Source organism: Saccopteryx leptura, chromosome 8, assembly GCF_036850995.1.
Source record: "Saccopteryx leptura isolate mSacLep1 chromosome 8, mSacLep1_pri_phased_curated, whole genome shotgun sequence".
NCBI lineage: Eukaryota > Metazoa > Chordata > Mammalia > Chiroptera > Emballonuridae > Saccopteryx > Saccopteryx leptura.
In genome coordinates, this window is record NC_089510.1 from 7,606,129 (window position 1) to 7,634,032 (window position 27,904).

The window sequence follows — 27,904 nt, forward strand, 5'->3', positions numbered from 1 at the left end:
CCTAACATGTTTTCTGGAATATTTCCCCGTTATATTTTGTTCACTGCAAATTTATATTAGTTTCCCCTCTCTGTGCGTGTCCCCCCGCCCCCTGGACCTGCTCTCTGTTTATCTCTGTCTCGGTGTCCTCTGCCCGGTGGCCTCGGAGTTGGCCGCCCTCCACCCTTGCCTCAGGGAAGGCTCCGTAAGGGTCTGCAGTGAGCAGAGCGGCCGGTTGACACGAGCACCCTAGCCTGAGTCAGGCCACGTGGTTTCCGGGTCCCTGACGGGATCATCACCTTGACCAAGCTCCCCCTTTTCTCTAAAGGGTCAGTCACCTCATCGGGAGTCCCAGCGGGCGGGGACCTCAGCTCGGATGGCCTTGATTATATTCCCAGTTTGATTTCAAGTTATTTTTAAAAATGATTTTCAGGTTACCTCCTTTTACAGCACCGAGGAAAAGACTGAGTTTGAGGCATACATGACCGTGTGTTGTTTTATGTGTATTTTTTTTTACTTTTATACTTTGTTAATGTTTTATGAAAGTAATAATGCGCACAGGAGAAGTTCACACAGTACAGAAGAGGAAAGGGAAGCTCTGCTCCCATCCCCCACACCCAGGCTCCTCCCCAGGGCGCCACTGTTAGTCGCTTCCTGTGCGCCCTCTGCAGAGACTTGCTGTCTTCTCTGCATAATAACCCCCCTTTCTAACTGCCATACACCTAGTGTTGTCCCTTGAATTTCTCCCGCTCTGAACCATGTTTCTTAGAGACTGTTCCCTCCAGGGCTCTCTCCTTCTCTGCCATATTTAATGCAGAATTTCTTCACAAATGGACCATAGTGTCCCCCCCACCCCCATCGGTGGACGTCGTTTTCCGGTCCTCTGGGATTATAGAGGACACTGCAGGGAATGTCCCCTACAGCCCCACCTGTTCATGTGCGTGCCTGCCTCTGCAAACCAGGCCGTGCTCTAAGCTCCGTTCTCTTCCGGTCTTGACCCTGAAAGAGTGCGGACGTTTAGTCTGAACGGCCAAATCCGAAGGCGGCAGGAGAGGGAAGCGTCTCCCCCTTTCCTCCCCGTGGGCGCTGGGCTCTGCCAGCAAGCGTGGGAGTTCTGAGGACTAGCAAGGGTGTGGCTTTCTGGAAGAGCTCTTCTCTTAAGTCTTACACTCCCGGGGAGGGGACAGACGTCGGCACCGTGGCCGAGCAGTAGCGGTTGCTGTGTGAGGTGAGCGGCAGCGCCCACCGTGAGCAAAGCTGGTGAGGGAGTCCGTACGCCGACAGGGACGGGCGTCTTCCCAAGCCACAGAAGGTGGTCCGGCCCCCCATCCCTTTGTCGCATCAGTAGATGACCTGACCTGAGTCCTTTTTAAAAAAAAAGCTTTTCAGCCTGACCTGGGTGGCGCAGTGGATAAAGCGTCGACCTGGAAATGCTGAGTTCGCCGGTTCGAAACCCTGGGCTTGCCTGGTCGAGGCACATACGGGAGTTGATGCTTCCAGCTCCTCCTCTCTTCTCTCTCTCTCTCTCTCTCTCTCTCTCTCCTTCTCTCTCTCTCTCTCTCTCCCATAAAAATGAATAAATAAAATCTAAAAAAAATATGAAAAAAAAAAAAGCTTTTCAAAGTCTCTGCGTTATAAAGATTAACCGAGTTGGTCGTGTCTGAGATGCCGACAGAGTGACCCAGGGAGGTCCCTGACGTTAGGAAACCACTCGATTGACACACTTCTCTTAGAGACACAACTGGGCATCTCTTTTCTTGGTATATCAGAGAAATAGGAGCATAATTTTTCAGGAGGTTCAGAAGCAGCCGTCCCTGGAAATAATGACGGCGTCCCCTGGCCAGAAAGAGGTCTAATGAGTTGTGTACCCTGTGGACAGCTGGCCTCTGTCTGACCTGAACCTGTAAGTGACAGCACTCTGTCCCCCGTGCACAATCCCTGGCCTCTGTCTGACCTGAACCTGTAAGTAACAGCACTCTGTCCCCCGTGCACAATCCCTGGCCTCTGTCTGACCTGAACCTGTAAGTGACAGCACTCTGTCCCCCGTGCACAATCCCTGGCCTCCTACCCGGCCCTGCAAATAGAGACTGTCATTGTGTCTCACCGGCTGTGGACACGAAATCCTGACCTCGGTTTTTCTGGCCTCAGTCACGACTTCCTCTCTGCTCTTCTCAAGCTCAGAACCGTAAGAAATGCCCGGACACTTTCCTCCGGCCCTCACAGCGTTTCCTGGGCCCCCCTGTGCGCCAGGACGGTCCCGGGAGGTGAGAGTTCTCTGTGGGGAGCTGAGTTCCGGAAGAGAAACCTGATCTGTCCCGGCAGACTGTCCCGCGTGTCCTGACCTCCCCTGCCGTAGCCGCCGCTGAGCAGAGCCGTCCGTCTGTCCCGGCCTCACCTCCTGGAAACCTCCCCGTGTGTAACCTGGCCGCCCCGTGGGCCCCGGGCCCTGGGTTGGTGGCCCGCCGTGTGAGCGGCGCCTCCTTGCTGTCAGAGGCAGGCTGTGTGGAGAGGGCGGCTCTCGGTTCGAGCAGTTGTTCTCGTTCTTCCGTCTGAGCGAGGTGGAGGGCAGCCCAGGACAGCGGGCAGAGCCGGAGGACCGGGTCTCAGGAGGCAGCACTGGCCGGACTTCTACCTGCCACTGACTAGAGCATCTCTGTGCTCCTCTCTGGGTCTCCGTCCTCTCTTCCCTGCAGTGAAGGGACGGACTGGTCACCTCCGAGGTCCCTTACGAAGCCTCACATTCCGGCGTTCCACGGCCACACAGGAAAAGCACCTCATTTCTTCCAGTAGCCCATTCGTTCCTGGGGGGGGGGCAGGGGCTGTTTATTCCAACTCGAAGCCCAGTGCTGGCCCACAGTGCGAATGCAGGCAAAGACTTTTCTTAAACTCACGGGAGTGACACGGGATAACATAATCATACAGGTTTCAGGCACCCAGTTCTACAGCAGGTCTCTGCACGCCATATCGTATGTCCACCCCCACCCCGGTCAAGTCTTCACCCATCACCACCGCACCCCCATACTCACCACCACACCCCCATACCCACCACCACACCCCCATACTCACCACCACACCCCCATACCCTCCTCCACCTCCTTGGCCCCCACAGCCCCTCTCCTCCTGGCAACCACCACACTGTCCACCGCGTCCACTGTTGTTTTTTTCTTTTTCTTTTGCCCTTTTGTGCTCAATCCCTCCACCCTCCTCACCCAGCCCCCTCCCCCCCCAGCTGTCAGCCTGTTCTCTGTGAGTCTGTCGCTATGTTGCTTGTTGGTTCATTGTGTTCAATAGATTCTACATATGAGAGAAATCACGTGGTCCTTGTCTTTCTCTGCCTGGCTTATTTCACTTAGAGTAATGCTCTCCAGGTCCATCATACTGTTGCCAAAGGTAAGAGATTTCCTTCTTTTTTCTGGCCATGTAGCCTTCCACTGTGTATCTGGACCACGGTGTTTTTATCTACTCGTCTGCTGATGGACACTTGGGCTGCTTCCGGATCTTGCCTACTGTAAACAATGCTGTAACGGACATGGGGGTGCATAGATTCTTTCAGATTGGTGTTTTGGGTTTCTTTGGATAAATTCCCGGAAGGTCATAAGGCAGTTAGTTCCATTTTTAACTTTGTTGCAGTTACTCCATTCTGCTTCCCACAGTGGCTGCACCAGCTGCACTAGTCCGTGTACCCACCAGCAGGGAGGGCAAGGGGGGTCCCACTTCTCCATACCCTCACCGACACTCCTTTGTTGATCTGTTCATGACAAACATTCTGACAGATCTCATTGTGATTTTAATTTGCTTTTCTCTGATGTTGAGCATCTTTTTATATTGGTTGGCCATTTGTATGTTTTTTTTTAGACAAGTGTCTATTCAGGTTCTTTGCCCATTTTCTAGTTGGATTGTTTGTGTTTTTGCTGTTGAGGTTTAGAGATTCTTTGTAAATTTTGGGTATCAACACCTTACCAGATGTTTTGGTCAATATGTCTTTCCATTCGGTGGGTTGCCTTTTCATTTTGCTGTTTCCTTTGCTGTGCAAAAAGTTTTTAGCTTGATGTAGTCTCTCATTTGTTTATTTTTCTTTTGTTTCCCATATCCGAGGAGATAAATCAGAAAAAATATGCTGTGAGAAATTTCTGAGATTTTACTGCCTGTGTTTTCTTCTAGGATTTTTATGGTTTCAAGTCAAACATTTAAGTTGTTTTTTTTTTTTAAGATTTTATTTATTCATTATAGAGAGGGGAGAGAGGGGGGGGGGAGCAAGAAGCATCAATTCCCATATGTGCCTTGACCAGGCAAGCCCAGGGTTTTGAACTGGCAACCTCAGCGTTTCCAGGTTGACGCTCTATCCACTGCGCCACCACAGGTCAGGCCATTTAAGTTTTTAATCCATTTTGAGTTTATTTTTGTGTATGGTGTAAGAAGGTGGCCTAATTTCAAATTTTTTTTTTTTTTATCTATCTGTCCAATTTTTTCAACATAATTTGTTGACAAGACTGTCCTTACCCCATTAAATGTTCTTGCCTCCTTTGTGAAATATTAATTGGCCATATAGGTGTGGGTTTATTTCTGGGCTCTCGATTCTGTTTTATTATCTCTGTGTATGTTTTTATGCCAGTACTCAGCTGTTTTGATTGATATCAGGTCACATGATCCCTTCAACTTTGTTCTTCTTTCTCAAGATTGCTGTGGCTATTTAGGGTCTTCTGTAGTTCCAAATAAATTTTTGAAATATTTGTTCTAGTTCTGTGAAATACACCATTACTATTTTGCTAAGAGTTACATTGTATCTATAGATTATTTTGGGTAATACAGGTATTTTAATGATGTTAATCTCCTTATCCATGAGCATGGTATATGCTCCTGTTTATTTGTATCTTCTTCAGTTTCTTTCTTCAGTGTCTTACAATTTTCCAAGTACAGGTCTTTTACATCCTTGGTTAAATTTATTCCTAGGTATTTTGTTCTTTTTGAAGCAATTACGAATGGAATTATTTTCTTAGTTTCCCTTTTTGGTGGTTCATTATTGCTATGTAAAAATGAAACTGGTTTATAGGTATTTATTTTGTATCCTGCTACTTGACTAAATACATTTATCAGTTCTAGAAGTTTTTTGGCGGAATCTTTAGGGTTTTCTATACAGTATCATGTCATCTGCAAATAATGACAGTTTTACTTCCTTTCCAATTTGAATGCCTTTTATTTTTCTTCTTGTCTGACTGCTGTGACTAAGACTTCCAACGGATTAAATAAAGGTGGTGATAATGGACATTCCTGATCTTAAGGAAAACGCCTTTAGTTTTTGCCCATTGAGTCTGATGTCGGCTGTAGGTTTGTCACATATGGCCTTTATTATGTTGAGGCTTTTTCCTTTTTCCCACTTTGCTGAGATTTTTTTTTAACATAAATGGGGCTGGATTTTATTAAATGTTTTTACTGCATCTATTGATACAATCATGTGACTTTTATCCTTCCTTTTGTTTATGTGGTATATTATGTTAATTGATTTGTGGGTGTTGTACCAACCTTGCATCTGTTGAGAAATCAGCTGACAGTCTTATGGGAGCTTCCTTGTTGGTAACTAACTGCTGTTCTTGTGTTGCTTTTAAGATTTTCTCTTTATCTTTAACCTTTGCCATTTTAATTATGATGTGTTTTAATGTGGGCCTTTGTAGGTTCACCTTGTTTGGGACTCTGTGCACTTCCTGGACCTGTGTGTCTGTTTCCTTTAGTGGATTAGGGCAATTTTTGGTCATTATATTTTCAGATGGGCTTTCTACCCCTTGCTTTAACTCTTCTCCTTCTGGTATCCTATGACGCAGATGCTGTTATACTTCCTGTTGTCCCAAAGGTTTCTTAAACTATCCATTTTTCAAAATTCTTTTTTCTTATTGCTGCTCTGATTGGGTGTTTTCTTGTACCTTGTCTTCCAAATCGCTGATTCAGTGCTCCGCTTCATCCAACGGGTTGTTTATTCCATCCGGTGTGTTCCTGATGTCAGAGATTGTATTCTTCATTTCGGACTGCTTCCTTTTTTTATGGTTTCTATGTCCTTTTTAATGCTTGCTATCTCTTTATAGAAGTTCTCACTTTGTTCCGTGAGCATCTGTATAAACCATTTTCTTTAACTCTCTAATAGTTTACCTCTATTTCATTTAGCTCTTTTTCTGGAGATTTTTTTCTGGTCTCTCCTTTGAGGCCTGTTTCTTTTCATTTAATTTTGGCTGCCTCTTTGTGTTTGTTTATATGTATCAGATACATCCACTGTGATTCCCAGTCTTTGTGGGGCAGCCTTATGTAGCAGGTGTCCTGTTGGGTCCAGTGGTGCTGTCTCCATGATCACCTGCGCTGGGTACTCCCAAGAACTTCCCTGTGTGGTTTATGTGGGCCCTCCTGTAGTAATTGAGTCTGGATTGCTATTGGCTCATTGTCATGGGATGAACCCTCAGGCTGACTCACTAATAGGCTGTACTTTATTTAACCAGGCACACAAGCTCCTGTGCAGGTGCTGACCACAGAAAGCAGAATTCTTTCAGCTGGGTTTGGTGCTGACAAGATATGCCTTTGGCTAGGCCAGGGGTCCCCAAACTACGGCCTGCGGGCCGCATGCGGCCCCCTGAGGCCATTTGTCTGGCCCCCACCGCACTTCCGGAAGGGACACCTCTTTCATTGGTGGTCAGTGAGAGGAGCATAGTTCCCAATGAAATACTGGTCAGTTTGTTGATTTAAATTTACTTGTTCTTTATTTTAAATATTGTATTTGTTTCTGTTTTTTGTTTGTTTTTTTTGTTTTGTTTTTTACTTTAAAATAAGATGTGCAGTGTGCATAGGGATTTGTTCATAGTTTTTTTTTATAGTCCGGCCCTCCAATGGTCTGAGGGACAGTGAACTGGCTCCTTGTGTATAAAGTTTGGGGACCCCTGGGCTAGGCTACTTGCAAAGCTAATTGGATCCCGCTCTGATGTTGTCTGAAGCTGGCCACTGGGTGCATTTGTTCTGGTCCGCCTGGGAGGGACTCTGTCGCAAGCTAGTGTAGAACGCTGCCCGTACCTGGCCCTCAGCAACCTGTTTGGAGCTACACGCAATCCGTATTTTGTGTCTGCTGCTGCTGGGCTTGGGTACACACAGGAAGGGCCAAGCTGTACACCAAGGCTGGCTTTTACCAACACCAGGCCTGGGCAGGTCAGCAAACGTCTCAAGGCACCCCAAGATCTGCCTGCACCTGCCTCTGCCTGCTGGCTGCCTGGTAGGCTCTGTCATCGAGAGAGCCTCTGGTGAGGGTGGCAGGGTGAGGTTAGGGCATCTCCCTGGAGGGGTAGGTGCCCGTCAGGTTTCAGGGAAGGTGGTGGGTGTTTCCACTCCCCCAGGGTCACAAGTCTCAGCCTGTCCGGGATTGTCCCCAACCTCAACAGGGTGGAGCCCCTAGGAGTTGGATGGGTGAGACCTTGGAACCCAGAGGGTGGGTGTGCTGGCACCCAGGAGAGTAGTTCTGTTGACTCTCGTATGAGTGAGAAATGCTAGTCAGATTCATAGGAACGTGGGGGAATGGCCCCCACCTCAAAGCTGGACAGCTGAGCCACGGGCACCCCCTGAGTCTGGCCAAGGCAGCTGACTCCTCAGCAGGGTCTAATCTTCTGGGGGGGGGGGAGATTTGTTTTTCCCAAGGGAGTAAGTAGAGTGTTTCGCCCAAGATGGTGACTGTGATGTGCGGGGAATGACTCAGCACGAGATCATGAAGGGGGCCCTGGTGGCTGTCCCCCTGTGTTTCTCCCCAGAACCACAAACCCCCAGAACCACAAACCCCAGACTCTCCTCACATGACTTTATGCTACTCAGCCCTCCCTGCTAGAGCCCAGGGTAAGTGGCTGCCTATGAGATTTTGCTCTGGCCCTTTGAGAGGGCACGTGAGTCTCTGTGGACTCCCGTCTGGTATTCACAGCCAAAGGCTATGTGGGTGCCTCTCCCCTGTTCTTGTACTCTGGACTGGGGAGCCTGGCTTGGGGTTTAGGTTCTACTCTTAAGGGGAGCCCCCCACAGCTGAGATACCTCTCTGGACCCTCAACACAGCTTGTAGAAGTGAGGCCAGCCCTTTCCATGTTTCCATCCTTCTACTAGTCTCATTGTGGCTTCTGTGAATCCTTGGTTTTAAGACTGCTCTTCATTTAGTCTTGAATTGGGTTATTCAGGATTTTTTTTTTTAAGTAAGAGGAAGGGAGATAGTGAGGCAAACTCCCACATGCACTCCAACTGAACTCCACCTGACAACCCCCATCTGGGGGCAATGCTCGCATCAACCGAGCTATTTTTAGCACCTGAGGTTGATGCACTCAGATCAGCTGAGCTGTCCTCAACACCTGGAGGCGATGGTCAAACCAATCGAGCCACTGGCTGGGAGAAGGGAAAGGGGAGAGGGAAGGGAGAGGAACAGATGGTCACTTCTCTTATGTGCCCTGACTGGGGATCGAACCCGCAACCGTGTCATTTTGGGACAATGCTCTTAACCAACTGAGTTAACTGAGGGACATGGTTCTATAACAAAGCAGCAACGGGGCCCTGCTTGGGTCCAGCCAGGTGCCTGGTTCAGGTGCTGTGTTTACATGCTGCTATTGCTTCACTCATTCTTCCTCGGTGTTACTGTGTACCCATCACGTACTGACAACCGCATGCTTCCTCAGCTCTGCCATCAGCATACAGGTTGCGTGTGGAAGTGCACACGCGCACGCCCAGGCACCCTGCTGTGATTATTTCCTACGTGTGGTCACCTTCGTAGAGTCTTCACCTTGAACTGCTAGGTTCTGTGAGAGGTTGAAAATGATCTCTAGACGTAAGGATGGTGTGAAATGAGATAGATTTTCAGCGGGGCACAAAAGCCGAAGCTGAACGTGCCCGGCGTTGAGCCAGTATCTGAGTCGGCATGACTGGGATCGAAGGTAATCACTGCTGAAGCAGTGCTGAGAAACAGGAAGGGACTTAGGAGGGATCGAAGGTAATCACGGCTGAAGCAGTGCTGAGTGACAGGAAGGGACTTAGGAGGGATCGAAGGTAATCATGGCTGAAGCAGTGCTGAGTGACAGGAAGGGACTTAGGAGGGATCGAAGGTAATCATGGCTGAAGCAGTGCTGAGTGACAGGAAGGGACTTAGGAGGGATCGAAGGTAATCATGGCTGAAGCAGTGCTGAGTGACAGGAAGGGACTTAGGAGGGATCGAAGGTAATCATGGCTGAAGCAGTGCTGAGTGACAGGAAGGGACTTAGGAGGGATCGAAGGTAATCACGGCTGAAGCAGTGCTGAGGAACAGGAAGGGACTTAGGAGGGATCGAAGGTAATCACTGCTGAAGCAGTGCTGAGTGACAGGAAGGGACTTAGGAGGGATCGAAGGTAATCATGGCTGAAGCAGTGCTGAGTGACAGGAAGGGACTTAGGAGGGATCGAAGGTAATCATGGCTGAAGCAGTGCTGAGTGACAGGAAGGGACTTAGGAAGGGACTCAGGGATCCAGGCTCCAGAGCGCACAGCAGTCTGGGGCCCTCTCCTCGGAGGTGCTGTCTGCCCGTGTCAGTGACCCTCCGCTGCGCTCTTCCCTCCCACAGTGATGAGTCACCCGCAGCAGCAGCAGCAGCAGCAGATGGCGCCCAGCACCCTGAGTCAGCCGAACCACCCTTCTCAGAACCCTCCGGCCGGACTCCTGAGCGTGCCGAACGCGCTCACCACTCAGCAGCAGCAGCAGCAGAAGCTCCGGCTCCAGAGGATCCAGATGGAGAGGGAGCGGATTCGGATGCGCCAGGAGGAGCTCATGAGGCAGGTACGGCCGTCCGTGGTGCCCGGCGGTGGTCCGGGGCTTGTGCTGCCCAGGCTACTGGACAGGCGGCCGCTAGCCGTCACGGTAAATCTGTCTCCGGAGCGTCAGGCCCCAAGCCCTGCCCCAGCCCTCAGGAGTGGGACCTGGTTTCTCTCCCGGCCTCTCCCCGCACTGTCCTCAGAGCCACCTTGACGAGGACAAGGACTGGCTCTGTCAGCGTGGCGGCCGTGGGCTCCCACCGCTAGTCTTCACGTGGACAGAAAGATCGTGTTCCCATTATGTATGGCTGTGTGACAGATTATCCCCCACATTTAGTGACTCACAACAGTCGCCATTTTATTATATCATAGCACACTTTGGGGGGTCTGCAGCCCAGGCTGGGCTCTCCGTTGGTCTGTTCTTCTGCTCTGCGTGGTGTCGGCCGAGGCCACCTAGTGCTATTCAGCTGGCGGGCGGGCTGGTCTGGAGGGTCCAGGGTGGCTTTGCTCAAGTACGAGGCACTGCGGCCAGGCTCGCAGGGGGAGTGGACGTAGCCGGGACTGAAACCTGGGGCCTCTACCCGTGGCGTCTCTCGCACGGCGATCGCAGAGTGACGGGCCGTGTTACGGAGCCGCGTGGGTCTCCCCGGGCGAGTGTTCTGAGAGACAGAAAGGGAGGCTGCTGGTGTCTCCGGGCCAGCTCTGGAGACTGGCACGGTCACTCTGCCCTCTTCTCTTGGTCACTGTCACAGCGCCCCCTCCCTGCCGGATCAGAGCAGATGACAGACGGGAGGTGCTTTGGAAGAAAGACACAGAGAGTCTGCGACCCAATGTGACCCGCCCTGGAGCATGGAAAAGAGGGGAAACTGAGGGAGGAGAATGGTTTGCACGTGGGTTCTGATAGGGAGGTCTGCCAAACCGCCCGGGCACTGGTCGGTATTTATTCATTTGTTCATCCAGGCAGCAGAGTGTTGCTGAGTGTTCTCTGTGGGGCGCGCTCAGGGCTATACGTCACAGTGCGAAGGAAGAGATTCCCCGAAAGAGCCCAGTGTTTTCTTTGTCCCAGTGGCTTAGCCCTTGGAGACATCTTCCTTCTGAGGTGCTACACTAATGTAGCGCATGTGTTGTTGGGTCTCAGAAGTTTTGCCGGCTTCGTTTTGGGGAGGAAAGCTGCAGTTTATTGTTCTGATTCTGCAGACTTCTCTTTATGACTCCCGTGAACATGGGTAGCTTCCTTTTAACTGGTTTAGAGCGATTTCTTGCAGGGTCCCAGGGGTATTAAGGTAAACACTATTTTTTCTTTTAGTTACAGCTGATACTTGAAATAATATACATTGACTTGCCCTAAATGAATGATGTATTTCTCATCAATAAATTCTAAGCTATAAAGTATCTATTCTGTATGTGGTTTTAAAAACATGGTGAATTAAAATAATTGCTTAGACCAGAGCCTTTGAAAACGAGGGAAATAAACATAAATCGTGCTTTGTTGTTCATTTAAGCAATCCTCTAAATTTGAGGAACACAACTTTGCAACATGACTACAGTTGTGCCTTTTGCCCTGAGGATTTATGTCTGAACTTCCATGGTTATTTCAGGATAACAGTTGTTTATACTGTTTTTAGATAAACAGTCTCATGTTTCTCAGCAGGAAATAATTATTGTTTTCTGTCTTTGGATAAGAAATCCATTTGGAGTAATTTTTCCCCCCTATTTGATAATGTAAAGTAAGTTAAACAGGATTATTATAGCTGCATCTGTAAGTTTTCTCTTAGCTTCATTTTTAAGTAAGCTTGAGTGAGTTTTCCCCCTCGGACAAAGGAGAACGGCCTGTTCTCAGTGTCCGCCCCGTCTGGGTGTCCCTTTCTCGCACCCCGCCTCCTCCTTTCCCACAGAAAGTATTTCTGAAGAGGGGTGGGGGAGGGCAACCCAGATGGTCTCTTCCAGCCCTGCCCTAGGTGCCTTTGAACCAGGATGTCGTTTTCCATGGTTCGTGTTACAGAAATGCCAACCAAGTTCCTTAAATGCTGATCCCCAGAGGCTGGGGAATTCGGTGCATTTCGCCACCTCCTGGCGTGCATTCCACTGTGTGGGACCGTGGGGAGGGACGTTGTCCACATTTGTTCACATACTTCAGCTTTGACCGTGTGCGTACATGCGTGTTCGTGTGTGTGGTCAGGAGGAAGAGAGGACATGGAATGGATGGTCTAAAGAGACTTTTTAATGGAAGGTTTTGTCCCCCATCCAGAAGCAGCCTGCTCTTTAGCCTCACAGATCTCAGTGAGGGCCATGTCCTCGGTGCTGGTGGCATGTCCGACGATCGCTTCCTGGGGCACTTGCCAAGATGCCTGATTGTCCAGCTGTGGACTCCGTCCGTCCCCTTGGTGGCTTTTTCACCTGTACCTTTTGGTTATTTTTCTGCTTCACTATTTGCACGTAAGCCAGGACAGAGGCAGGGACCTGGAGACATTTGGGTCCCTCTGCTGGCTGTGTTCCGGCCTCGGGTCTCGAGGCCACAGTGTGTGGGGAGGGAGGGAGTGGATGGCCCTGATGGGGGCCGATGCACCCCTGTGCACTCGTGTGCGCTCCTCGGGCCCCACTCTGTGACTCCAGGCTGCACCTGCCTGAGCATGGTCAGCTCACCGGGTGGCTTGTAACTTCCCGCTCTTGTCCTGCCGCAGAGCAGCCCCCCTGAGTAGCCCAGGGGTCGGGAACCTATGGCTCACGAGCCAGAGGTGGCTCTTTTGATGCCTGCATCTGGCTCGCAGACAAATCTTTAATAAAAAAAAATAATAACGTTAAAAATATAAAACACTGTCATGTATTACAATCCATTCATTTCCTACCGCTCACGTTCATGGTTGCAGGTGGCTGGAGCCAATCACAGCTGTCCTCCAGGATGACACCAAATTTTTATTGGATAATGCGTAACGTACACGGGTCGTTGTATGGCTCTCACGGAATTACATTTTAAACTATGTGGCGTTCATGACTCTCTCAGCCAGAAGGGTTCCCGACCCCTGGCGTAGCCTGTCCTCAGGGGTCCTCGGCCTGCGGTGGACCTCTGCCTCCATGCCTCTGTCGGAGAGTCTGCTGTGCTGTCTCTAGCAGGAAGGGAGCTTGTCAGATTCAATAAGTAGATACATTTCCTAATTCTTGGGGAATCGTCTATTCTGTATATGTTTTATCATTCTTAAATATAATAGATGTGAAAGCTCTTTAGCAATTATGTGGTTATTTATTTATATTTCATTTCTTCTCCTCCCTCCCTCCCTCCCTCCCTTCCTGCCTTCCTTCCTGCCTTCCTTCTTCCCTCCCTCCCTTCCTTTATTCCTGGCTTCCTCCCTTCCTTCCTCTCTTTCCCTCCCTCCCTCCCTCCCTCCCTCCCTCCCTTCCTTCTTTCTTCTCTGCTTCCTCTTTCTGGCCTGAAGGAGTGGGTTCTGAATGGGCCGCGTGGGGTGTGTGAGCCTCCTTGCTTTTTCTTTTTCTTTTTTTTACAGAAACAGAGAGAGGGATAGACAGGGACAGACAGACAGGAATGGAGAGATGAGAAGCATCAATCATTAGTTTTTCGTTCGTTGCGCATTGCAACGCCTTAGTTGTTCATTGATTGCTTTCTCATACGTGCCTTGACCACAGGCCTTCAACAGACCGAGTAACCCCTTGCTGGAGCCAGCGACCTTGGGCTCAAGCTGGTGAGCTTTAGCCCTCGCTCAAGCTGACAACCTTGGGGTCTCGAACCTGGGTCTTCCGCATCTCAGTCCGACGCTCTATCCACTGCACCACCGCCCGGTCAGGCTAATTTTTATTTATTGATTTTTGGTTTTTTTTGAGAGAGAGGGAAGAGAGAGATGAGAAGCATCAACTCATAGTTGCTTCACTTTACTTGTTCATGGATTGCTTTCTCTTATGTGCCTTGACCGGGGGCTCAAGCCGAGCCAGTGACCCCTTGCCCAAGACAGCAACCTTGGGCTCCAGCCAGCAACTTTGGGAATATGTCAGTGATTCCACGCTCAAGCCAACAACCTCAGGGTTTGTAACCGGGGACCTCAGCGTTCCAGGTTGATGCTCTATCCACTGCATCACCACCAGTCAGGCAAGGTAACTTACCTTTTAGCAGAGGAGACAAAAGGATTAAATCAAATGGTTGGCCAAAAGGGTGAATTCAAACTATTCCCTACTTTCTGGGGTCCCAGGGGATGCCATCTTTGGCTGTCATTACTGGAGCAGAGACCAGACACACCCCAGTACAGGGTTCCATGGAAGTGTGCACGAGATGCTTCTGTATTTTTTTCAGCGGCTCCTCAGGCCAACAAGTTGTTGAACCGCTACAAAATTAGGACCAAAGGGGCAGGGAGTGAGGTTTGGTCTCTCCCCCGACCAGGAGTCTTCCGAAGCAGGAGAGTTCCATTAAAAATGGCTTCTAGGCCGGCTAGCTCAGCAGTAGAGCATAGGCCCAGCATGTGGACCAAGTCCCAGGTTCAATTCCTGGCCAGCGCACACAGGAGAAGCACCCTTCTGCTTTTCCACCCCTCCCCCTCTCCTTTCTCTCTCTCTCTCTCTCTCTTCCCTTCCTGCAGCCAAGGCTGCAGTGGAGCAAAGTTGGCCCAAGCGCTGAGGATGGCTCTACAGTCTCCGCCTAGTGCTAGAATGGCTCCCGTTGCAATGGAGCAACGCCCCAGATGGGCAGATCATCGCCCCCTGGTGGGCATGCTGGGTGGATCCTGGTCGGGCACATGTGGGAGTCTGTCTCTCTGTCCCCCCTTCTCACCTCAGAAAAAAAAAAAAAAAGGCTTCTGTGGTTTAGCATTGGCTGCAGCAGCAACAGAGCTAAAGCACTTGTGCGATAATGAATGAACTCTCTCTGAATGTGGAGGGGTGCTCCCGGAACTCTGCCTTGTTAGGAACGTCAGCCTTCCCCCTCTTCCCACGGGCATCCATCTCAGACAGCATGGAGGGGGAGCTCTCCTGAAAGACCCTCTCTGTTGTCCCTCATAAAATGAGACTTTATTTTTTGCTAAATTTCCCAAAAGGCTGTGAGGCAGCTTGAGGTCCCTCCCGAGAAACGGTAACCCTGGAAAAGAAAGCGATCACAGTTGACCTCGTACTTCCTGGTAGTGTCATATTTTTTAAAAAGAAATCAGAATTCAGTTTGTGGAGTCCCCCCCCCCTTTTTTTAAGTGGGAAAATTAAGTTTTTAACTTTTTTAATGATAGTTTAGTTTTTTTCTCTTCTAATAGAGAGGAGAGAAAGCATTTTGCTAAGTGAAAGACCCCTGCCACCTCCCCTCAAAGCTACATCCTGTGTGATTCCATTTCTGTGACATTCTGGCAAAGGCCGACAATACAGGCAGAACAGGTGAAGGGTGGGGAGTTTGGGGGAGGGAGGAGGGGCTGGCTATGTAGGAGAAAGCTCAGAATTTGGGGGGGGGGGTAACAGCACCATTTTTAGATCAGTTTCTGTTTCACGACTGTGTGTATTTGTCAAAACTCAGAACTGTGTGGAAGTAAAAATAATAACAAAGACAAAACCCCTGCATTATAGAAAATACTTGAAATACTCAAAAACCAAGACAGAACGTAGTAGTCACTTTCTAGTGTTTGTATGTCTGTGTGTGTGTGTGTGTGTGTGTACTGTGTTAAAACACAATTAATAACCTGTCCTGTTATTGTTTTGCCATCTTTTCACATATTGGGAAGTCATGTATTTATTCTGTATCATGGATTCTGTGTTGCGACTTTGGTTGTATCTCTTCTAAGCTGCCTGCAGTCCTGCCTACAATGGGGCTAAACTTGTTAAAATACTAAGGTGACACAAGCCACCCTTGCCTACCATGGCGCTAGCACAGGGGTTGGGAACCTTTTTGGCTGAGAGAGCCATGAACACCACATATTAAAATGTAATTCCATGAGAACCATACAACGACCCGTGTACGTTACACATTATCCAATAAAAATTTGGTGTTGTCCCGGAGGACACATTATCCAATAAAAATTTGGTGTTGTCCCGGAGGACAGCTGTGATTGGCTCCAGCCACCTGCAACCATGAACGTGAGTGGTAAGAAACGAATGGATTGTAATACCTGAGAATGTTTTATATTTTTAACGTTATTTTTTTTATTAAAGATTTGTCTGTGAGCCAGATGCAGCCATCAAAAGAGCCACCTCTGGCTCGCCAGCCATAGGTTCCCGACCCCTGCTCTAGCATATTCTGCCGTGACAGCTTAAAATCCATCACAGCATTTGCTCAGTATTCTAACGAGGGCAAGTTTGCAGCTTTGCCCAATGGAAAATTTGAGTAACTGGAAAGACATTGAGAAACAAGCCGCTCAGTCCCTGCTGACCCATCTGCAAGAACAATTCCTTGCGGGGAACACAGACCTGTGGTTTCATCTGAGGAGAGGGTTTCTTGTCGTGTGTATTTATTCATCTACATGAGAAGTTGGGGGTATGGCTGTGTGTGTGTCGGGGGTGGGCGGGGCCTGCCTCCCCGGCTTTCACCTTGAGGACTTCCTGTCAGCCCCGAGGGCCTGGCAGACTGTTGAGTGGCTCCCTCTTGCCGGTTGTTGAGAAACATGACTGTTCCCAAGGAGACTCAGCCCCGTTTTTACCTCCATCCCTTCTTAATTGGGGCGCTCAGCAGGCAGGAGAATGCAGCTTGTCAAACAAAACTGCTGAGTAAGCCTGGCCTCCGGTTGCCGGGCAACAAGGACGGGGCCAGAGGGCGGTGGCAGGAGGCCGCGGGATCTTTTTGGCAGGCCTCACGACCAGGGCCGGCCGGCCAGCTGGACGGCTCCTCACAGCCATTCCTGACCGAGGGCCCTGGGGCGGGACACACCCAGTGCTGAGCAGCTCTGGTCTGGGGGCAAGGTTCTGAGGTCTGGTTTCCTCCGGTCAAATGAAGAATAGCTATTTAGAGAGGTTACAAAGTGTCACATTGTAGCAGGTCCTGGAGCATAAATGGTGGCAACTTCATCAAGCCTCGTCTTTAGAACAGGGGGCTATAATTAACTTTTTTTTTTAAAAAAAAAGCATTTTATAGAATCACATTGCAGGGTTGACGGTGATGCCACCAACGTAGACATTTGCCAGAGCAGCCCGGCCGTTGAAGTTCAAGGCGATGCTCTGGGCGCTCAGCGCAGAGCAGGCCGCAGGCAGCCTGGTTTCCTGTCCCCACCAGAGCTGCTTCCGTTCCAGCTTCTGTCACGCAGTTGATTGGCCGGCAAGTCCCAGGAATAAGTCCCGGGAATAATCCGTTTTCCAAAATGTGCTGGTGTTCTCAGATCGTTGAGGAATCACACCAACTCCAGTCTTTTTCTGAAAGGACCCTTCCGAAAATGTTATAAATCAAACACATTTTTTAAAGTTGGAAGTTCACCAAGTTTACACAAAGGAAGAAAGCGGCTTCTCATTCCTGATCTTAATAAGATCGCTAAGGCATTGGAGACGTATTCCATTTCAAAATCTACTCAGCTATTTTTTTTTTAAGTGAGGAGAGTGTCATGCAGAGAAGTTAGGATTATAATATATAAATTATCATGTGTTCCTGAATGCCACTCAGAAAAACAACAAAGGTGACAGAACAACACAAGATTGTTCTATATATCCTGAACTAAAAGACTAACAAGCGGGCTGTGGATAATAATTATGGACTCAACAGATGTCTTCCCTAAAAGTGTTGGCGTTCGACTGTTCCTCTCCCGAGAGTCTGGCAGCTGAGACGTGTGTGATGGAGGCTTTCAGAGAGGGAGGCTCTGGGAAATGGGACAGCGAATGTCTTGAATCCTTTGGCACAAAGTTAAAAAGAACTTTACATTGGGATATATATTTTTTTTTCCCCTATAAAGAAGGTAAATACTTCAGCTTTCTGTCTTGAAGTGTCTGGGGGTTTTGGCAGAGAGAACAGCTTCCCTGCACCAGAATAACTATTTTAATGTTAGGATTTCAAAATACGGTCTTTATTTTTTTTTTCCATTTGTTTCTCGTCACCCCACCCTTTATAATTAAAAACATTTCAACCTCCCATTTTTGTGGGATCCCTGGCCACACCCTTCTATCAAGCGGGACACCCTCAGGAAAGGTTATAGTTTTTTGTTCAACTCTTTGAAGTCGATTCCAGGGAGAGTGCGGGAGCTGGCGGGTGGGGCTGCGCCCCCAGCCAGGGTGGACGGATGGGCAGACGGACAGAGGGACAGACAGGGCCTGTGACTGCTGTTGACGTTCCTAGTCCTCTGTTGTGTGCTCCCCGGGCAAGCCGCAGGCAGCGGGGAGCTGGAAGGCACAGCAGGCTTGGGGTTCACGTCCAGGGATGCCTTCAGCTGACAGGTCAGCCTTTTCACACCTCCCACCTACTTCATACCCCTCCGTCTTCCCCAGTGGCCAAGAGAGGGTGAGGGTGCTGTGTACCCCTACACCTCACTCATTTTGGGGAGCTGGGTGGGCAACCGCACACTCCACCACCAAGTCCGAAAGAGGTCCCCAAGCCCTCCTTTTGGAGCCAGCTGTCTGTCCCCAGCTTGGATCTAGACGACGGGCGGGGTTTCCGGGGACAGATGGCTTTGCTGGGTCTGTTGTGATTTCCCCAGGCACGAGCTCCATCCGCTGTTGTTAGAAAGGGTCCTCGACTGGGTGCCGTCCCATCCCTTTCCCAGTTCAGCACAACTCAGTGTGTCTGAGACTGCAACAGCCCTCTCGTACACCCCCCCACACACACACACAACGGTCCCAGGGTGAGGGGGGGTGCTTCCCGTTCCGTGCTAGGAAACAAGCCTGGGCCCTGGCCGGTTGGCTCAGTGGTGGAGCGTCGGCCTGGCATGCAGGAGTCCCAGGTTCGATTCCCAGCCAGGGCACACAGGAGAAGCGCCCATCTGCTTCTCCACCCCTCCCCCTCTCCTTCCTCTCTGTCTCTCTCTTCCCCTCCCGCAGCCGAGGCTCCATTGGAGCAAAGATGGCCCGGGCACTGGGGATGGCTTCATGTCCTCCGTCTCAGGCGCTAGAATGGCTCTGGTTGCAACAGAGCGATGCCTCAGAGGGGCAGAGCATCACCCCCTGGTGGGCATGCCGGGTGGATCCCGGTCGGGCGCATGCAGGAGTCTGTCTGACTGCCTCCCCGTTTCCAGCTTCGGAAAAATGCAAAAAAAAAAAAACAAGCCCAGAGAAGTCACTTGTCCAAGTCCCACAGCCAGTAGGCGAAGGGGCCCAAAGGCCGAGGCTCCACCTGCCTCAGCCCCGGGCTCTCCTCTCTCCGCCACACTGGTGTCCCCGTCGGGGCCGCGAGAGTAGGCTGGAGCCGGGTCTTGGGGAAGCTGCCCGGCCTGTCAGTGCCTCCGTGTCCTCCCCCAGGGAACGGTCGTGGGGACGAAGTGGAATCGTGTGTCAGAGTGCTGAGAGCAGCACCTCGTCGTCGTGAGCGACATGTCGGTATCAGCGGATACCACCTCAGAGACGTTCCCCACAGTGGGCGTTCATCCTGTTGGCTGCGTGATGTGCCAGGGCTTCTATAAAGATGCTTTTTCATCTGTACAATAGCCCAGTGAGATAAGTCCAAATGAGCAGACTGTCAAGAAAGGTTAAGAATGGAGTGTCTGAGGTGTTCTAGCAGGAAGTAGCCGAGCTGGGATTTGAACTCCAGTCTTTCTGAGTCCAAGGACACTGTTTTTCCTGTGCCAAGCCCGGGGCGTGTGTAATAGCACTGAATCTTTAATGCAGGGGTTGGGAACCCCTGGCTCGTGAGCCAGATATGGCTCTTTTGATGGCTGCATCTGGCTCGCAGACAAATCTTTAATAAAAAAATAATAATAACGTTAAAAATATAAAACATTCTCATGTATTATAATCCATTCATTTCCTACCACTCATGTTCATGGTTGCGGACACCAAATTTTTATTGGATAATGCGTAACGTACATGGGTCGTTGTGAGGTCAGGAGGTAAACTTCCCTCCTTTTAATCAAGTAGTCAGCTAGCTAATTGCAGAAGCCCTTTTGATGAAGAAGATGGCTAAAAGAAAAAAAAATGAGTATCGTACTTTTCAGCAGGAATGGACAGGGAATTCGCCTTTGTGGAGAGAGCAGGTTCTGCAGTGTATCTAATATGCAATGATAAAATTGCATCGATGAAACGATCAAATATAAAGCGGCATTTTGACACACACCATACTACATTTGCATCGAAATATCCAGTGGGGGGCAGCATGAAGAAAGCATGTCAAGAGCTACTGTGCAGAGTGCAAGCTAGTCAGCAGCAACTCCGTGTTTGGACCCAACAAGGTGACTGGAGTTCAGCTAGCTTTGCTGGTGCTTTAGCAATTGTGAGAAACGGAAAGCCATTCACAGGTGGGGAGTATGCCAAAACATTCATGCTTTATGTTGCCAATGAACTTTTTGATGACTTTTTGGATAAAGACAAGATAATCAAACGAATAAAAGTCATTGCCGATGTCACAATCATACGATCATGATGGCAAATCAAATTGAGGCAACACAAGTGAAGAACATAAATGCAGGACCATTCTTTTCTCTCACTTTGGATGAGTCAACAGACGTAAGTCATTTATCCCAGTTCAGCGTGATTGCAAGGTATGCTGTCAGTGACACACTACTTGAGGAAAGTCTTGCTGTTTTGCCTATGAAAGAGACAACAAGAGGGGAGGATTTATTCAAGTTTTTCACTGAGTTTGCTAAAGAAAAAAATCTACTGATGGATAAACATTTCTGAGTGTACTGATGGTGCTCCGTGCATGGTGGAGAAAAACAGAGGATTCAGAGTGGTACTTCATGAACATGAAAAGAGACCTATCCTAAGTTTTCACTGCATCTTACATAGGGAGGTGCTTTGTGCTCAGATGTGTGGTGAGCAGCTTGGTGAGGTGATATCGCTGGCAGTTCGGGTGGTCAACTTTATTGTTGCCTGAGCTTTAAATGATCACCAGTTTAAAACACTGCTGGATGAAGTTGGGAATAATTATCCTGGTCTGCTTCTGCACAGCCATGTCCGTTGGTTGTCAAGAGGGAAGGTGCTCAGCCGTTTCGCGGCTTGTCTGAGCGAAATCTGGACTTTCCTTGAGATGAAAAACGTTGAGCATCCTGAGTTAGCTAACACTGAGTGGCTCCTGAAGTTCTACTATCTCGTGGACATGACTGAACATCTGAACCAGCTCAATGTGAAAATGCAAGGCATTGGAAATACAGTCTTATCCCTTCAACAGGCAGTGCTTGCATTTGAAAACAAGCTGGAACTCTTCATCACTGACATTGAAACAGGTCGTTTACTACACTTTGAAAAACTGGGAGAGTTTAAAGATGCATGCACAGCAAGTGACCCTGCTCAACATCTTGATCTCCAGCAGCTAGCGGGCTTATATCTAATCTCCTGCAGTCATTCAAAGCACACTTTGGAGACTTTCATGAGCGCACTCGTCTTTTTAAGCTCATCACACGAGTGTGCAGTGGACAGTGCCGACCTGAGTTACATCCCTGGTGTCTCCGTCAGAGATTTTGAGCTACAAGCTGCTGACCTGAGGCCTCAGACATGTGGGTGAATAAGTTCAAGTCACTGAATGACGATTTGGAAAGACTCGCATGACAGCAAGCAGAGTTGTCGAGCAAACACAAGTGGGGAGAAATGAAAAAACTTCAACCTGTGGACCAACTGATTGTCAAAACTTGGAGCGCACTTCCCGTCACATACCACACACTGCAGCGTGTGAGTATTGCTGTACTGACAATGTTTGGCTCTACGTATGCATGTGAGCAGTCTTTCTCACATCTAAAGAATGTTAAGACCAACCTACCATCACATTTAATGGATGGAAGTCTCAACGCCTGCATGAAGCTTAACCTCACCACATATCAACCAGATTACAAAGCCATCAGCAAACCATGCAGCACCAGAAGTCGCATTAATGGTAAGAAGTACTTTATTCATCATTGGTTAGCAACAGCATAACAACGTTATTAAAAAGAATTCAGAGACTTATTGTACTTTAAAAGTGTTGATCTTACATAAAATGCACACATTTACTTGTATTTAGTGTTAAACATAGTGTATGGCTCTCATGGAATTACATTTTAAAATATGTGGCATTCATGGTTCTCTCAGCCTAAAAGGTTCATGACCCCTGGTTTAATAGCTGCTAGAGAATTGCAGTGACCTGTGGCCCAGGGAATTGGAAAGAGCCAGTCTCCCCACCTCCCTTCATCTCCCCCCACCCCCCAACAGACTAGAAAGCCCTTCCTCATAGCAGCCTCAAGTCCTGGGTCGAGGGGATCTTCCCATCTCCAGGGATTGGTTCCTTAATAGTTGGAGAGCCCAGGTGTGCCCCCTCAAGCCTCTCTTCTGCTTCAACAGTCCCTTCCTTCTTCATAGGACATTCCCCCCAGACTCTCCCAACCTCTCTTCCTTCTCTGGTCATTCTTTGTTAAAGGCCTTGGCAGGGTGTCGGACAGCGCCCGGGTGCAGCCCTGGGGGAGGTGGGCCAGTCAGTAGAAATATCTAGAGAAGCAGCGTCTGGCCTTCTACTTGAGACAGGAAGGGTGTTTGGACCGCGGGGCTACCAGAGAGATGGGACCCACCGGGCTTGGCCCTCGCCCACCATCATTGCTTCTAGCCTGTCTCACCCTCTAGAATGCCCCATGCAGAAGGGCCCCGGCCGTGCGGGTCACTGTGGCGTCTCTGCTTCAGAGAATAGCGTCTGGCACCTTGGAATCAGCCTCCATTATGCGGAATAAATGAAGGACGGACTTGTCGCGGGGTCTGAGAGAGTCATCCGACCCCGACGTGGAGCTGGGCTCAGCGGGAAGGCATTCAGAGGAACCCTGGCCTTGGCAGGGAGAGCTGCACCGGGGCGGGACGGGGAGCGCTTTGGGAGATGTGCCCGGTTTCAGACCCCAGCCGGCTGTGCTGATTGAGGTGACCAGGGCTGGGAGACAGGGAAGGTCGTGGCTTGCTGTGGTCATTGCGGCCGGCCGGGGAAGGCATCCCGCAGAGTGTGGTGTGATGGGGCCTGTAAGGGTGGGCGCCCCCTGGCTGAGACGGAGAGAGACCCACCCGAAGTCCTGAGGAGTCCAGGGAACTGAAGACCTATTACTAAGTCTCCACGCAGGAGACTGGGCGTGGAGGGGACGCAGGGAGGGCTCTGCGACCAGACCAGTTGACCTGGGGTGGGTGAGACAGAGGGGGGGCTCGGATGTGCCTTCTGCTTAGCATTTCTTCCGCCTGGACCCCAGGGAGCTGGGGGCGGAGCGACCAGTGAGTGGGGACTGAGCGACCAGCGGGGGCGGAGTGACCAGTGGGGGGGGGGAGGAGCCCCCCGGAGTGACCAGTGAGTGGGGACTGAGCGACCAGCGGGGGCGGAGTGACCAGTGGGGGCGGGGCGACCAGCGGGGGGCGGAGCGACCAGCGGGGGGCGGAGCCGCGGGCTCCATCCGGGCAGCAGCACCATAGGTTCTCTGAGTTGGAGGCTTGAGCCGTGTCCTAGACCAGCTTTGGCCCTTATTTTCAGGCCAGTGGACTTGTCCAGTGCCCCCACCTTCTGACCGTGGTCCAGCTGCTGTAGTCCCATCAGTCCTGACCGCTGCGTCGTCTTGGCCAAGCTACAGTCCACTAACTTTCGTTTCTGCCCGGGCGAGGGCCGCAGCGCCGTGCTGAGTCCGGGGTTTCCTTTCGGACCTAAATGGAATTGTTGTTTTTCAAACCCTCCCTTGCTTGGATGAGGCTGTGCCAGTGAGGTTCGTCTTTTGATTTCTAAAGCTTAGGATTTGGGGCTGTGTGTGTGGTTTTCTTTCCCTCCTTACATTCAGAAGCAGAAAGAGGAAAATACTGTCATTCAAAAAAATAAAAATAAAAAAGCCTAGACTTTTAGAAACTCTAAATACAACATTAATTATTACATCATAAAATGTAATTAAACGAAATGAAACATCTCACCGTTCTCCATTTATATCAAAAACCAATTTTATGGTATCCGAAAAGGTTTACAAACCTCCTGAAAACATTTTTTTCCTTAAAGAAATCGTTTTCTTAGCCTTGCTGACGCATCCTGACGGACGTCTCACTTGGGCGTAATCCTGGTAAAGTGAAGGTTGACCAGGAGGAAGGGCTGGGCCCCTCCGAGTGGACCTGTTCCACGCAGTAGTGCGACTTTTAAAGATTTTTTATTTTTCACTTTGTGTTTGCTCTTGTTGTCTGGGATTGGAGGATGGAGCGTGAGATCATGACACGGCGTCCACGTGTGTAGAGCGACCTCGCCTGCCAGGCGCCGCCCCAGGCTCCTGCGTGTCTGAGCTCGCTTTGCCGCCACAGCGTCCTCCGGGGCAGACGCTGCTGTTGTCTCCGCTTTGCAGAGGAAGAGCACAGGGGCCGAATAACAGGGCCGGGGCGCATCAGGGCCAGGGTTCAAATGCAGGCGTCGGCCCCGGGAACCCCTGAGCCGTCCGCCTCGCTGCACATGCCCTGGATGAAGAGAGGGGAGGGATGCTGAGGAACCAGCCTGTGGGGATGAGTCTGCGCCTGGCGAGTGGGGGTGGGGGGGTGCACTACGGCTGTTACTTTCGCTCGTGTTTGTGGTTGAAGATGAGACTTGAGTGTTTTTTTGTGTGTGTTTGTTTTGTTTTTTGTACTTTCCTGAAGTAAGAAGCAGGGAGGCAGAGAGACAGACTCCCGACCGGGACCCACCCGGCATGCCCACCAGGGGGCGATGCTCTGCCCATCTGAGGCTGTTGCTCTGTTGCAACCAGAGCCATTCTAGCACCTGAGGCAGAAGCCACAGAGCCATCCTCAGTGCCCGGGCCAACTTTGCTCCAGTGGAGCCTTGGCTGCAGGAGGAAAAGAGAGAGACAGAGAGGAAGGAGAGAGGGAGGGGTAGAGAAGCAGATGGGCGCTTCTCCTGTGTGCCCTGGCCAGGAATCGAACCTGGGACTTCCACACACTGGACCGACAGTCAACTGCTGAGCTAGCCAGCCAGGGTGAGACCTGACTGTTCTTGGTTTATCTGTTCTTTTATTCCTAATTACAATTTAAAGCATTTTCATGTGAATTCTAGTAACGTTGTTTATTTAGTCATTGAGCAAGTACTGGTGGAGTGCCTCCTGGGTGTGTCGCTGTTGGAGGCAGTGGGCAGGCAGGACGGAGCGAGCCTTTCTCCCATGGAGCTTATTCTGATGAGAAAGGCCGGGAACAGGTGCAGGTGTGGCGTGGAGGAAATGGAGTGCAGTCTTTGCAGCAGTGGCACTCGTAGGGACCAAGCATGGAGTGAGAGAGCGTCCTTCGGGGAGAGCTGAGGGACAGCTTCAAGCTGAGGGGACAGGCTGGCGAGGGGCTGGAAGTGGGGAGGGAGGGAGGGCGGGCGCACGTCCGGGAAGGAGCAGACGGGGACAGGGGCGTCCTGCAGGGCTTTGCGGATGGGCCACTAGGTGGGTAGGTGGGTTTGCAGTAGGGAGCCAGCGTGATCGTCAGTGACTGCTGCGTGGAATGACCTGTGACCCAGGAGCAAGCTTGAAATAATCCTGGGGAAAGTGTCGCCCCTTAGCATAACTTTCTAGCTCAGATGAGCCTAATTTGTTTTAAAGTCATTATCTAGGTGCATTCAACACCGGTTCTGCTTTGCTATTTGTTTTGTCATCTGAAGGTGGAAAATGATACTGTGAGTCCCCCACAGACGGAACGTGGCATTGGGCTTGTGATGACACCAGGTCTACACAGTAGAGAAACATCGATGCTGGAGAATGGAACTTGGGTTATCTTTAATTTAAGACAGAGGAAGAACATACGTGTAAAACGGCACAGAGAGCCTTCCCCTGGGACAGTACAGCTCTTTCAGCTCTGATTACTACTTGTAGTCCTTCTGGGTTTCATTTATGATTTGAGCCACACACAAGCATTTTTTTTTTTAAATCTGTACTAGATTGCTCTGTTCAGATAGCTCTGCTGGTTAAAGCACTCTCCGAAAGCACAGAGGTTGCTGTTTTGATCCTGGTCGGAACACCTACAGGGACAGCTCGATGTTCCTGTCTCTCTCCCTCCCTCTCTCGTGGAAATTCACAACAACAACAAAAAGATGATAAAAAATCTCTATTGGGATTTAAACAAAGAGGAAAGTTCAGAACTCTGTATTTTATACCCAGTTTCTGGATTATGGAGTAAAAAAATCACCTTTTAAAAAAAGAAAGAGTCCGTTTTTGTTTTTTGTTTTGCTTTTATGGATTAACTGAATAAAACTCCTGTTCACTGAGTGTTCCGATTATCTGCCCCCTGAATGAGCAGAGTGAACCGGGAGCCCTCCCTAGCCCGGGTGTTCAGTTAGTGTACGTTAGGGATGCAGTTTCTTGTCAGTCGGGTCTCCGACAGTTTGTTCGAGCCACGCTACTGGAACTCCTAGTAAGAGTGCAATGAACTCGAGTAACCGAACATTTTTATAGCCGATGACTTCACTGGACTTGTCTAGACAGCACTTACTCTCTAAAATCACAGCATGTTAGGGCTGGAACAGTTCTGACAAAGATCCTGTAACTTAGACGGCCTGAGTATTCCGTTTGGCATGGTTTAAGGGGCAGCGAGACCAAGGGCATTAGCCTGAAGAGTGAGCAACGGATGGGCAGGGCCTAGCTTTGGGTTTTGGATGAAGTATAAACATACGGAAGTATTCTCCTCTGGAAATGGCAGCAAATCCGAAAGAAGTTTGATGTCGGGTTACGTTTGTGAAAATGGGGGAGAATTCTCCCTGGAGCTTACACTTAGAGAAAGTAATTGCAGTCACATCCGTGACTTTGGATCGACCCGCACTCCCTGGCAAAGTGATGCTAGCTTCAAAAAAACAGCACTAGTGTTGTTCTGATTTTTGCCGTTGAAACCAGACACTCTCAAGCAGTTCGTCGTCCAGTGGGACTTGGATTGGGTCCACACAGTTCCCTAAGCTTCAACCGTTTTGGTCGAGTCTATCAAATAATTAGTCAAAGAGAAAAGCTAACGGACAAACTTTTTTTTCCCTTCTTTTCCAAGTGAGAGGAGGGGAGATAGATAGACTCCCACATGCACCCTGACTGGGAACTATCCTGCCACTCCATCTGGGGCCAGTGCTCTGCCCATCTGGGGCCGTGCTCACAACGGAGCTATTTTTAGTGCCTGCGGTGGAGGCTTCACTGAGCCATCCTCAACTCCCTGGGGCCAGTGCGCTCAATCATTGGAGCCTCGGTTGCAGGAGGTGGGGAGAGACAGAGAGAGTAAGGGGAGGGGGAGGGGCGGAGAAGCAGATAGTCACTTTCTCCTGTGTGCCCTGACCAGGAATCAACCCGGGGCATCCACACGCAGGGCCAACGCTCTACCACTGAGCCACCAACAAACAAACATTTTAACGGGTTGTTTCGCTCTCCTGGCTGTTGACATACGAATTAATGACGGGAATTAAACGTAGAGCCTGAACCCCGCGGTCCCACAGTGTCCCTGGCCAGTAAGTGGCCCAGATTGGAACGCACCTGCTAGACCAGAGGAGCCCAGTTGCTTGGATAGCGACTTGGTCTGAGCACCTGGGGGTGAAAATAGCCTTGTCTCTGAGGAAGTGTTTTGAGGGGCCTTTATACGATTTGGGTATTTAAGCAATTGGATGGAGGGGACAGTCTCTACGTGAGTCCCCTGAGGGCAAATGTAAGCTGCGCTTCTCATTAACTTTGTGACTCTGAGGAGGTGACTTCGGCCTGCCCTGCGAGACTTTTTTTAGAGGAGGAACACTGATGATTTCCTGACGGTCTGGACTTGCGGGGAGCCAACATGAAAAGCGCTTTCTGTCCCGTGAAACGTCTTCCCGGGAGGGGCGCTGTGCCCCCACCCTCGGTCCTCCTGACCTGACCGAGGATCCCCTCCCGCCCCCCTCTGACCCGACCGGCCTGTCTCCGCAGGAAGCCGCCCTCTGTCGCCAGCTGCCCATGGAGGCCGAGACCCTGGCCACGGTCCAGGCGGCTGTCAGCCCTCCCGCCATGACCCCGGACATGAGATCCGTCACCAACAACAGCTCCGACCCTTTCCTCAACGGGTAAGTCAGCATCTGGGGGCCGCTGCCTGTTTGACGCTCTCTGTTTTGTGGTCTGGAGGATGACGGGTCTTTGTTTAATGGGGGAAAAGGTGGGGAGCGTGCAGGTCAAAGTCAGGCTGGGGGCAGCAAGGAG

General features: G+C 50.2%; 1 protein-coding gene across 1 annotated transcript in view; it reads left to right on the plus strand.

Moving 5' to 3' along the window:
• LOC136379479 (WW domain-containing transcription regulator protein 1-like) overlaps window positions 1-27,904 on the plus strand; it is a 68,624-nt gene that overhangs the window by 28,670 nt on the left and 12,050 nt on the right. The window contains exons 6-7 of the mRNA XM_066346899.1: window positions 9,563-9,774; window positions 27,638-27,771. Of these exons, the coding sequence (XP_066202996.1) occupies window positions 9,563-9,774; window positions 27,638-27,771 (346 nt within the window). The remainder of the gene's footprint in view (window positions 1-9,562; window positions 9,775-27,637; window positions 27,772-27,904) is intronic.